The 12,380-nt window shown below is 43.3% G+C and overlaps 1 protein-coding gene across 1 annotated transcript in view; it reads right to left on the bottom strand.

Moving 5' to 3' along the window:
- Positions 1–3,281: 3,281 nt before the first annotated feature.
- Ppil4 (peptidylprolyl isomerase like 4) overlaps positions 3,282–12,380 on the bottom strand; it is a 33,568-nt gene continuing 24,469 nt past the window's right edge. Inside the window, exons 12-13 of the mRNA XM_004651133.3 lie at positions 7,774–7,924; positions 3,282–4,153 (exon numbers count right to left, since the gene is read on the bottom strand). Coding sequence (XP_004651190.3) covers positions 3,902–4,153; positions 7,774–7,924 — 403 coding nt within the window. The 3' untranslated portion in view covers positions 3,282–3,901. The remainder of the gene's footprint in view (positions 4,154–7,773; positions 7,925–12,380) is intronic.

Here is a 12,380-nt window from a genome sequence, read left to right as displayed (position 1 = left end):
CTGGTGCTGACTATCAGGTTCAGCATGGAAACAGCACTCTTGCTTGTCTCCCCATTCCTCTGTGGTTTCAGCTGTGGATTGGCTGAAGTGTGAGTGGTAGTTTATCTCCTCAGGTCTCGCGCCCTTCTGAGAAAGAACAGACTCTCCAACGAACAGTGAGGTCAGCATAGTAGTAAATGGGATAAGCATTATTAAGTTAGGGAGAATTTGATGTATGTAACCCCTCTTTTAGCTAAAGACTAGTGGGGAATTGACACTGGAGAGCATAATCTTTGTCCATAGGATTCTGACCTGGTTCCCAATTCCAGATATGGGTTCCTTTACACTGAGCAGATCTCTTAGCCAATCAGAAAGCTGTTGGTTACCCACCAAGGCTGTGTGTGGCCACTGCACTGGTGTGTGCTTCTGAGTGGCTTAGACCTGTGATTGCTCAGACCATTGTTGGTCACTTTCCCCCAGTAGCTCCTATAGGGCTTTGCAGCACTAGATGGGCTGACTGGGGACTGGCTCTCTTCAGACTTTGAAGACTTTTGAACAGTGTTGAGGCTGGTAAAGACCATGGAGACTTTTTAAAAATTGGGCTGAAGGCTTTTTTGCATAGTGATATGGCCAAGAGTCTAAGGGGTCGGGATAGAATGTGGTAGTTGAATGCAAAATGTCTCCCATAGCCTCACATACTCATGATTAAGCTCCTAGTTAATCCCTTGCGAGTGGAACCTTGCTGGAGGAGATGTGTTGCTGGGGACAGGCCACTCAGAGATCTCGCTGCTTCATCCCTGCTGTTCTGGAGGTGTGAACCTGGCTATCTGCTCTTGCCATACTTTTCTTGTCATGATGAAACTTACTCTCAAAACTGTAAGCCACTTGGGTGGGCATGGTGACGCACACCATTAATCCCAGCACTCGGGAGGCAGAGGAAGGAGGATCGCCGTGAGTTCGAGGCCACCCTGACACTCCATAGTGAATTCCAGGTCAGCCTGGGCTAGCATGAGACCCTACCTCAAAAACAAAAAAAGAAAAAAAAAAAATCTGTAAGCCAGAAATAAATCCTTTTCTTCCATGACTTGCTTCCAGTCAGTTTTGTTCTAGCAATGAGAAGATATTTGCAAGAGCTGGAGCTAGGAGTCTTCCAGCAGCCTGGTACGTGTAGCAGGGAATGACAGAACTTGCTTCAGACAAGGTGGAAGACCAGGGTCAACACCTAAAGTGCTGTCCACACACCCCTTAAAAAAAAAGGTAACACTAAATAGGTGATAAAAATCAAAAGAAATCCTCAAAAGGAATAAAAATAAGAGATGGTATTTAAAAATCTTAAATTAGGGATGCAGAGATGGCTCAGTGGTTAAGGTGCTCGCCTGCAAAGCCAAAGGACCCAGGTAAATTCCCCAGCATCCAGATAAAGCCAGATGCACAATGTGGCACATGTGTCTGGAGTTTGTCTGAAGTGGCTAGAGGCCCTGGTGTGCCCATTCTCTCTATCCACCCCCACCCCTCAAATAAATAAATAATACCTTTAAAAAATCTTAAACTAAGCCAGGTGTGGCGGTGCATGCCTTTAAACCCAAAACTTGGGAGACTGGGTTAGGAGGACCAACAGGTGCTCTGAGGCCAGCCTGGGTTAAGGAGTGAATTCCAGGTTAACCTGGGCTAGAGTGAAACTATGCCTGAAAAAAATGAAAATAAATAAATAAGGACTGGAGAGATGGCGTAGTGGTTAAGGTGCTTGTCTGCAAAGTCAAAGGTCTCAAGTTCAACTCTCCAGGACCCACATAAGCAGGATGCACAAGGTGGCACATGCATCTGGAGTTCATTTGCAGGGGCTAGAGGCCCTGGCATGTCCATTTGCTCTCTCTCCCACTCTCTCAAATAAAGAAAAAGAAATTTAAAAACTGAAGAAAAAAAATCATAAATTAACCTGAAAGAAAATAAGTAGAAGTAGCAGCTATGCATGATGGTGCACACCTATAATCTCAGCACAAACGTTGAAGTGAGGATTTGAGATATGGGGTGATTCCCACGCCACCCTGGGCTAGAGACCCTGCCTAAATAAAACAAAACCCTTCCACAGGGGACACGGGGGTCCTAGGTTGTCAGAATAAACGCATGCAGATCGGTAAGCACCAAAATGCACTCCACACTCCTCAGCTCATTTGCTATTTATGAGGCATTAAAACATAGGGACAGTCGTCCAAAAGAAAATGCTTTGGGCTGAAGAGATGGTTCAGCAGTTAAGGAATGTTGCTTGCAAAATGTAAAGATTTTACAAATAAACTATGAGTAACACTGATAATAAGTTTAAAACTTCACTGAAAAACATCCAGAGAAATGTAATAACCAGCTGGGAGTGGTGGCACACGCCTTTAATCCCAGCACTTGGGAGGCAGAGGTAGGAGATCACCATGAGTTCAAGGCCACCCTAAGACGACCAAATAAATTCCAGGTCAGCCTGGGCTAGAGCAAGACTGGAGTGGAGGTCTGATGCAGGTGTCCCCCATAAACCTGAGTGTTCTGAATGCTAGGTCCCCAGCTGATACAGATTGGGAATTGGCGCCTCCTGGAGTCAGTGTGTTGTTGGGGGCGAGCTTGTGGGTGTTGTGGCCAGTTCCCCCTTGCCAGTATTTGGCACACTCTCCTGCTCCTGTTGTCCACCTGAGGTTGGCTAGGGGGTAATGTCCACCCTCTGCTCATGCCATAGTTTTCCCCTGCCATCATGGAGCTTCCCCTCAAGTCTATAAAAGCCAAAATAAACTCCCCCCCCACACACACATGCTGCTCTTGGTTGGATGATTTCTGCCAGCAGTGTGAACCTGACTGCAACAGAGACCCCACCTCAACAACAAAAAAAGAAATGTAATAACCAAACACTAAAACAATAAAAGAAAGCTAATAATTCTATAATCAGGAACATCTAACTCTAACACTTTTTTTCATAGTATGTAATGCTCAGACTTTCAAGGAAACAGATGACTTAGATATTTTTCTTCTTGAAAACAAGGAAGATACTGGAAATCCCAGCAGGTATAGGCAGGATCTACCACATACCAAATTTGAAGCCAGCCTGAGTTACCTAAGATCCTATCACCAAACAAAACTCCACAGGTGCTAGAGACAGAAACAAAGGTGACAGGATGAAACAGGTACAGCCACTTAAGAAGATAATTTGGCATTGTCTTGTAAAGATAAAGACCCTCAAACCACATGATCAGATATTGGCCCTCCAATAGATAGAAGATGTTCATAGTAGCATTGTTTGCAATAACAAAAACTAACAAAACCCAAAGTCCATCAATAAAAAAACAGATAAGTATACTGTATTCATACACTACTACATAGCATTGAAAATAACTCCTAAAAAGACTAAATTGAACAAAGGGAATTATACAAGTAAGCATACATTGTGCCGTTTATATAAAATTCAAAAACATACAAAATTTAAAGTTTGTTAGGTATACATACACACATTGTAAAACTACAGGAAGCAACAAACACAAAATTCCATGAGGATATTCAAGAAGCCCAGGACACATGGAGCTACGACAATAACCACGCTTCTCTTTTTGAAGCTGGACGGTAGGTACACAGACATTTATTTATATTACACGCCTATGTACTTCTGTAGTATGAAATTCTTCACTTAAAAAGAGGAGCGAAAGTACGAAAGGTGGTGAAAATGAATTCTACCATGTATTCATGACAATACAATTAGTATGAAAAAGTATGTACAGAAAATGATTTTTTCAGTGCCCTCTGTCAGTGTGGATCTAAAAGGGCTATTATCCTAGTATTTAAAATAAGAAAAACCAAGCTGGGTCTTGCTGCTCTGACACCACACCTGAACTCCTTGGGCCCCTCAGCAGGAGAGAGCACGCCCGCCAGCCTGGCCTCTCGGCTGCTTCCTCTCTCACCTATACTTGGATTTGTCTTTGTCTTTGGATTTCTTTGGGCTTCTGCTTCGGTTTCTCTTCCCACTCCTCTCTCTCTCGTGAGGCTCTGCTTGGTGTCTGGGTCTGTGGCTCGTGCTGTGGCGGCAATCCCTTTCCCGAGACCGGCTGCGGCTGCGCTGCTGAGTCCGGTCTCCCTTCTCACTCTTTTGTTTCTCCCGACAGTTCTCTTCTTCCTCATAGTGACCAAACCCCATCTCCCTGTAGATGTCCTGTCAAAGAAACGAACAGTGAGAAAGGCAACCAATAATGAACCACTTTATATAATGATGGAAGTTGCCAATTAAAAAAGGTTTAAAAAATGAATCACTTTATGGACATTGTCAATGAATCAGAGCTAGAAAAGTCTAGCACTGGAAAGCTGTTTTAACGGGGCAGATGTGTTTATTTACTTTTTCTTAAAGCATGTTTCTGTTTATATGTAAGATAACATAATTCGACAATAGGAAAAAAATGCATGAAACTTGAATGGAGAACAGAAGACATTACCAAATTTGTTTTTAAGTAAATATATTAACGTTTTCATTTGTTTGCTACATACAGATCATAAAACTCAAAATGCTAGACAACTGTAGCTTTTGACTAGATTTGCTAATGAATAAATTGTTGGTGAACTCAAAACTGTCTAGGAAGCTATGTCTTACCTTGCTTACTGTTATCTGTATTTTTATTTACTTTTTAAAATTTTTTATTTATTTGACTGAAAGAGAGAGAAAGAAGCAGATAGAGACAGGGAGAGAATGGGTGTGCCAGGGCTGTCAGCCGCTGCAAAAGAACTCCAGATGCATGCACCACCTGTGCTTCTGGCTTACATGGGTCCTAGGGAATTGAACCTGGATCCTCTGGCTTGCAGGCAAAAGCCTCAACTGCTAAGCCATCCCTCCAGCCCAGATGTGTTTATTTTCATTATGAGTGTGTTATTTTATGTGTGGTCTGTGTGTAGGCCAGAGGTCAATTTCAGGGGTCTTGGTCAGTCATTCCCCACATTCTTTGATACAAGGTCTTTCTTTCTTTTTCTTTTTCTTTTCTTTTTTTTTTTTTTTTTTTTTTTTTTTGAGGTAGGGTCTCACTCTAGTCCAGGCTGACCTGGAATTCACTATGTAGTCTCAGGCTGGCCTTGAAATCACGGTGATCCTCCTACTCTGCCTCCCCAGTGCTGGGATTAAAGGCGTGCACCACTACACCCTGCTGATACAAGGTCTCTTGCTGAACCTAGAACTCACAGACTTAGCTAGATGAGCTAACCAGTGAGCTCCACCTGCCTCCACAGTGCTGGGCTATCAGGCAGATGTCCCCTCACCCAGCATGTTATGTGGGTGCTGGGGATACCCACTGAGCCATCTCCTAGCCCCAGTTTCTCTTTGAGACAGGGTTTTGCTAGTAAGAAAGCAGAACTAGGTTGTCTCCTCACATCTTTTGTCTTCAGCTCTCAACAAGGGTCTTCTGCATGGGTGCTTTTCCTATGGGAGACAACTGGCAAATCACAACACCCACCCCAGAACATCCATTTCCTAAAAAAAAAAAAAAAAAAAAAAAACAGAGAGAGAGAGAAGGGGCTGGAGAAATGGCTTAGCAGCTAAGGCACTTGCCTAATGACTCACCTTCGACGTTCCAGTCCCTTGTAAGCCAGATGAAGTGACACAAGTGTGCAAAGTCATACACGCGCACAAGGGGTCATGCATGTCTGGAGTTTGTTTGCACTGGCTGGAGGCCCTGCACACCAACATTCCCTCCCTCTCTCTCTCATTAAAAAAAAAAAGTCCAGTCTGTTGGGCTTGTCTCAAAAAAAATTAAATTTAAATGAAAATAAACCAAAACGATGGTAACTATTTTATTTTCATAAAATAGTTACCATCTACAGGGGAAAGTAGAAAAGAGAGAGGGGCAGGGTAGAAGCTACATTTATTTATATACCATTTTTTAGATTAAAAAATTACTTATTTATTTGACAGAAAGAAAGAGGAAGAGGGAAAAAGAGAGAGAACAGGCGCACCAGGGCACCCAGCCACTGCAAACGAACTCCAGATGCATGCGCCCCCTTGTGCATCTGGCTAACGTGGGTCCTGGGGAATCGAACCTAGGTCCTTTTGCTTTGAAGGCAAATGCCTCAACTTCTAAGCCATCCTCCAGCCCCTTTTTGTAGATTTGTTTTAAGATAAGGGTCTTGCCATGTAGCCCAGGCTGGACTCAAACTCTTGACATTCCTTGCCTGGGTCTCCCAAGTGCTGGTACTACAAATGCATGCCACCACTATGCCCAGTTAAGATTCTACTTTTGAACCTTATTGTTTTTAAAAACTATAAACCAAAGGAAAAAAATGTCTTAAGCAATCGTTCAACATCAAAAAGAAAATGAGACAAATTAGCTGAACTATGAACATAGTTAATGCCACCACCACGAGGAGACTGCAGTGGCTGGAGAAGTACTAGGGACAGCAGCCAGTGGTAGAAAATGTCTGCACACATTTTCCCCCTTTAATCATAACATGCCTGTGGAGTATGAACTCAATTTCACCGAGGAGGAAACTGACTCAGAAAGTGGTGAACTTGTCAAGGTCATAGCAATGATTAGCAGGTTACAAATGTGAATCTAAAGCCTTTTATTTTGCCTACCCGAATGGGGTTCTCCATCTCTGTGTCTTTGCTTGGCATTCTCACTCCTGAGTTCCCTTCACCCTCATATCAACCTGCTGAATTTTTCCTCACCCACCAGGCTCAGCTCAAATGCCTGCTATGAGGTAAAATGAAAGTAAGGGGCTGTGATGTAACTTGTTTTTACTTCACAGAAAGTCAAAACACAGGCTAGAATGAGAATTCTTTGGGGGAATTCTCATTACTGCATCAGGAAATGTGTTAGGAGAGCTTTGGGATGAGCAGGCTAATTATTAGTGCCATTTTTATTTCATGTACAATGCAAAAGGGCACACAGTTTTATAGACCATAAATCTCCAAGGCAAGCCACGTATGGTGGTTCACACCTGCAATCCCAACACTTGGTAAGTGAGGTAGGAGGATTAGGAGTTCAAGGCCAGCCTGTGCTGCAGAGACCCTGTCAATAAACAAACAAACAAAACACAAAACCTCCCAGATTACAAGTACTAAATACAAGATGTGTGTTGATTAAATAATAAGCTTACTACTACAAAACAATTTTTCAGTAAAGAACATTTGCTTTCTGTAAAAATGAGTGAGTATGGCAGGTGTGGTGGCACACGTCTTTAACCCCAGCACTCAGGAGGCAGAGACAGGAGAACTGTGGGAGTTCCAGTCTAGCCAGGGACTACATAGTGAAAGCCAGGTCAATCTGTGATAGAGTGAAACCCTACCCTGAAAGAAAAAAATAATAATAAGTATAAGGGCAGGAGACTGCTCAGTGGTTGAAGGTGCTTCCTTGCAAAGCCTACTGGTACTGAGTTTCATACCCAAGTCCTTGCTTGCAATGCCTGACAGCCTGGGTTCAATTCCCAGTTACCCTTATAAAGACAGATGCACAAAGTGGATCATGCATCTGGAGTTCACTTGCAACCACAAGAAGCCCTGGCATACTCTCCCTCCTTCCTTTCCTCCCCCTTGTTTGCAACTAAATCAAATAAATGGGTATACACAGGCAAGTAGACCACTCCCGTCTCATAATGTAGAAAGATACATTATGTTACTCTGAAAAAAATTCTTGCCCCTTGTGGTTAGACTGTGAACCCTGAGGTCATTACCCTGTGCACTCATTCTACAGTTGAAAGCTAGGGACTCAGGACTATCCCTGACCTCCTAGGATGTCATTTACAAAGGGACAAGGTATTTATTTCTCCGCATCTGAGCCTGGACATTCGAAGTACCTGGTTGGCATTTCTGACGGGCACGTAGCCTTCCTCCTCCTCCTTGTCCTCAGAGCAGTGTCGCGTCTTCTTCTTGTGTTTCTTGCTCGTGCGCGAGTGCGCTGACTGCGAGTCGTCGCCCCGCTCATCCAGGATCAGCTCATACTTTGCGCTAGCATTCGATTAAGGACAGCAGGACAAGCGATGGCTGCGGCCGTGAGACGTGAGAGTGCGGGAAACAAGGAGCTCACAAGGCTAAGCATAACTCGTAATGGAAACAGTGTCTCAAAGCAGAGGGTACTCCGTTCTTTTCATCATAAACACAAGAGAAATGGAAGGAACCCTGACTAGCTAACAATCTAGCAAGCAAAGATATAAGTAGAACAGAAATAAATTTGTCAATAAAGAAAAATTGCAATTTAGAAAATGAAGCATATTAATTAAAACAAATAATATATTGTAAACCCCAGATGCCAGAGAAGCTGTGTAAGATAAAAGACACATTACATGACTCTTCCGTTAGGACAAAGGAAGAAATTCAGTAACGTGCATCAACAGTGATCGTGTTTAAATTCAAGTAAGAATTCACAAAACGAGGCTGGAGTGGAGCACAGTAAAAAAGGGAAGCCCTGGGTTCAATCCCCAGTACAGAAAAAGCAACAACCAAAATGAGAAAAGAAAATAAAAGTGTGGTGGCACACGCCTTTAATCCCAGCACTGGGGGGGGGGGGCAGGAGGAGGAGTGCAGTAAATTCAAGGCCAACCTGAGACTACATAGTAATTTATAAAAATTGAGGCAAGTCCCAGGCCTGGTGGCGCACACCTTTAATCCCAGCACTCAGGAGGCAAGGGTAGGAGGATCACTGTGAGTTTAAGGCCACCCTGAGACTCCATAGTGAATTCCAAGTCAGCCTGGGCTAGAATGAGACCCTACCTCAAAGAAAAAAAAAAAAAATTAAGGCAAGTTTAATTAACAAAAATATACATATTAGAACCATTTCAATTATCAGAAAAAAAGGGAACAAAATATTTAGCAATAAAAATATACCTAAATATAGTTTTGATATTTTAGCATGATGTAATATTACAAAAGAAGTTACTAAAAAGTAGTAAATCCTATGAAAAAACTTGGAAAGGTCTATATGAAAAGTAAAAGTGAAATAGAGCTCTGAAATAAAAAACTACATTTGGGGGCTGGAGATGGCTTAGTGGTTGAGGCACTTGCCCGCAAAGCCAAAAGGCTCAGGTTCAATTCTCCAGGACCCACATAAACCAGATGCATAAGGTGGCATGAGCATTTGGAGTCCATGTGCAGTGGATAAAAGCCCTGGTGTGCCCATATGCTCTCTCTCCCTCTTGAATAAGTAAATAAAAAATATTTTTTAAAAAACTACATTTGGAGAGCTGGGGAGATGGCTAAGCAGTTAAGGTACTTGCCTGAAAAACCAAAGGAACCAGGTTTGATTCCCCAGGATCCATGTAAACCAGATGAACAAAGTGGCGCATGCATTTCGAATTCATTTGCAGTGGCTGAAGGCCCTGGTGTGCCCATTCTCTTCCTCTCCTTCTCTCTCAAATAAATAAAATAATTAAAAAGGGGGGGCTGAAGGGATGGCTTAGTGGTTAAGGTGTTTGCCTGCAAAGCCAAGCAATCCTGGTTTGACTTTCCAGGACCCATGAAAGCCAGCTGCACAAGGGGCACATGCTTCTGGAGTTCGTTTGCAGTGGCTAGAGGCCCTGTCATACCCATTCCCATTCTCTCTCTACCTCTCTCTGTCTTTCCCTCTTTCTCTCTCTCAAACAAATAAACTTTTATATACATATAGATATATATACATATGTGTGTGTGTGTGTGTGTGTGTGTGTGTGTGTGTGTGTATTTTAATCTGCATGGGGCTACTAGAGGGATGGCTCAGTAGTAAAGGCACTTGCCTACAAAGCCTAATGATCTGAATTTGATTCCCCAGCACCCACGTAAAGCCAGATGCATACTAGTGTATGCATCTGGAGTTTATTTGCAGTTGCTGGAGGCCTTGGTGTGCCCATTCTTTCTGCCTGCTTGCAAACAAATACAATTTTTGTTTTGTTTTGTTTTGTTTTTCAATATAGGGTCTCACTCTGGTCCAGGCTGACCTGGAATTAACTACAGTCTCAGGGTAGCCTTGAACTCATGGTGATCCTCCTACCTCTGCCTCCCAAGTGCTGGAATTAAAGGCATGAGCCACCACAACTGGCTAAAAATACATTAAAAAAAAAAACAAAAAACTGCATTTAGGGCTGGAGAGATGACTTCATGGTGAAAGTGTTTACTGCAATGCCTAACAATCCATGTTTGATTTCCCAGTACCCATGCAAAGCCACATGCACAAAGTGGCACATGTGCGTGGGGTTTGTTTGCAGGGTGGGCCCTGGCACACCTATTCTGTCTCTCTTAGCCAGGCATGGTGGTGCATGCCTTTAATCCCAGCACTTGGAAGACAGAAGTAGGAGGATAGCCATGAGTTTGAAGCCAACCTGAGCTAGAGTGAGACCCTCCCTTGAAGAAAACAAAACCAACACACACAAAAAAAACGTATTTACAGTGACACGCAGTTCTAATTCCAGCCACTCAGGAGGCTGAGGCAGGAGGATCACGAGTCGGAGGCTAGCCTGGGCTACAGAACAAGGCCCTGTCTAGGCTGGGGGTTGGAGCCCTGCATGCACCCACAGTGACTGTAACGTCAGACGCCACAAAAGAGCAAGGCTTAAACGGAACAAGAAATAAAAAGCATCATCTGTACACATGACAAAAGTGAGCAAATATTTTCTATATTTCACATAAACGTGCTACTAAAATCTTGATTTTAATTTGGGCTTGGCAGTAGAGTGCCTGCTATAGTGTATGAAGCACTAAGTTTGGTCCCAGAACCACAAAGTCAGGGTGATGACAGTTGAAAATAAGTACTTTCTCTGACATAAGGCCTTAGACAGAGAGTATAAATAAGTCTACTGTAACATCCACTGAAAACAGCCTCAACTTCTAAAATGGGTTTTGAGGAAGGCTGTTCTGGGTTGGAATGGTGTTTTTTGAAAGAAAGCTTATGAGGAAGCCCAGCACAGACACTGTTTTAGTTGCTCGTGGGACTGGAGTAAACACAGGCACACCTTCCTTAGAAACAGAGCCTCGTGTCCATTTCCACAAAGCCACAGCTCGGGCTTCCCCACACATCCTCATGTTGACATAAGACCAGACAGGAAAACTGTCCCTTCCTGCTTCCGTTAAGACAGCTAGAGACGGACAGCCAGCTCATCACCACTCCCTGGTCTAGAACTTCTCTCTGTTACACTGAGCCCCAGGATCCCCAGTGCACGCGTGAAATGCAAACCTGACGGGTCTCAAGCTGCAATTTCAGAATATACAATAGGAAGTAGAGTCTATTGTGTTTAACAAAATCATGAGCTGGGGTGTACTCAATAAAGGGCACTTGTCTACAGCACCTCACAAACAATATGGAATCGTTTCAGTTGTGTTTGTGTATACTCCGAGAGAGGAGGGCAAAAACAGAGTGAAAGGAGACAGAATGACTATAATAAGCTACAAACTGTGGGGGGGGGGGGGTACATGGGAGACCAGAAGACAACCTCAGCCGTTGTTCCCCAGGCCCATACGGTCCACCTGTTTTGAGACAGGGTCTCTCACTGGCCGGAAACTCACCCAGTTAGGTTGGACTGGCTGCAGCAAACCCCAGGGATCTGTCTCCACCTCAGCAGTGCTGGGATTACAAACACACCCCTCCTTGTCCAGCCTTTATTATGTGGGTTCTGGAAATCAAACTCAAGAGATTTATTCACAACTATGACTAGTTCTCTTTAACTCTTAGTAATCTATTTTCTTGAGCTTGAACCACCTTAGTACTATAAATCTAAAACTATTTGACACTGCACATTCTTTCCTTAGCCAGAATCACCCCATGGCTGGCGGCAGCCCCTCTACTTCATGCTACATAACTGCTTACTCCCCTCATTGGTTCTACACATTCGCCCTCTCCGTGGCGAGCCTACATTCACCTCCAAGGATGTGAGAATAAAAATCCCATGTATTCACCTCTAACTTTTATGACTTTTAAGCCTTCAGTCACTTGCCTTCTAATGTTGGTATTTTCAGACCAAATATCAGCTCACTGGTCCACCTGCCTGGGAAAGCCTCTCCTTCCGCTGACAGCACGGGCGCCTTCAGTCCTGATCTAGCTCTGACACTGCAGGCGGCCTCGTGAGCTGCAACCAGCCAGCACATTCTAAAGCAAAAATACGTAAAGGTCAACCTGATAGTCATCTCTCTTTGATGAGTACTTGGAAAAGAAATGTCTACATAACATACCATAGGAAAAAAAATACCTACTGAACCACCAACAGAAGCTAGGAAACAAAGACTCCATTTACCAGAAGTGATCACAAAAGAAATAACCTTTGCAATGTGTAGAGTGATAGATTTATAGTGGGAAAACCCAGGTGAACAAATTAAAATGACATAATATGAACAGTATGTTTCACTTCTTTTTACTTGTCTCAACTTAAAACTTGGAAGAATCTGAATTAAATGGTCAAGTCAATGGATTTCTTTTTTTTTTCTTTAAAAGTTAACTCCTGGC

Source organism: Jaculus jaculus, chromosome 9 (genome assembly GCF_020740685.1).
Source record: "Jaculus jaculus isolate mJacJac1 chromosome 9, mJacJac1.mat.Y.cur, whole genome shotgun sequence".
Lineage (NCBI taxonomy): Eukaryota > Metazoa > Chordata > Mammalia > Rodentia > Dipodidae > Jaculus > Jaculus jaculus.
Note: the sequence above shows the minus strand (reverse complement) of the source record. Positions and strands in the feature narration are given on the sequence as shown.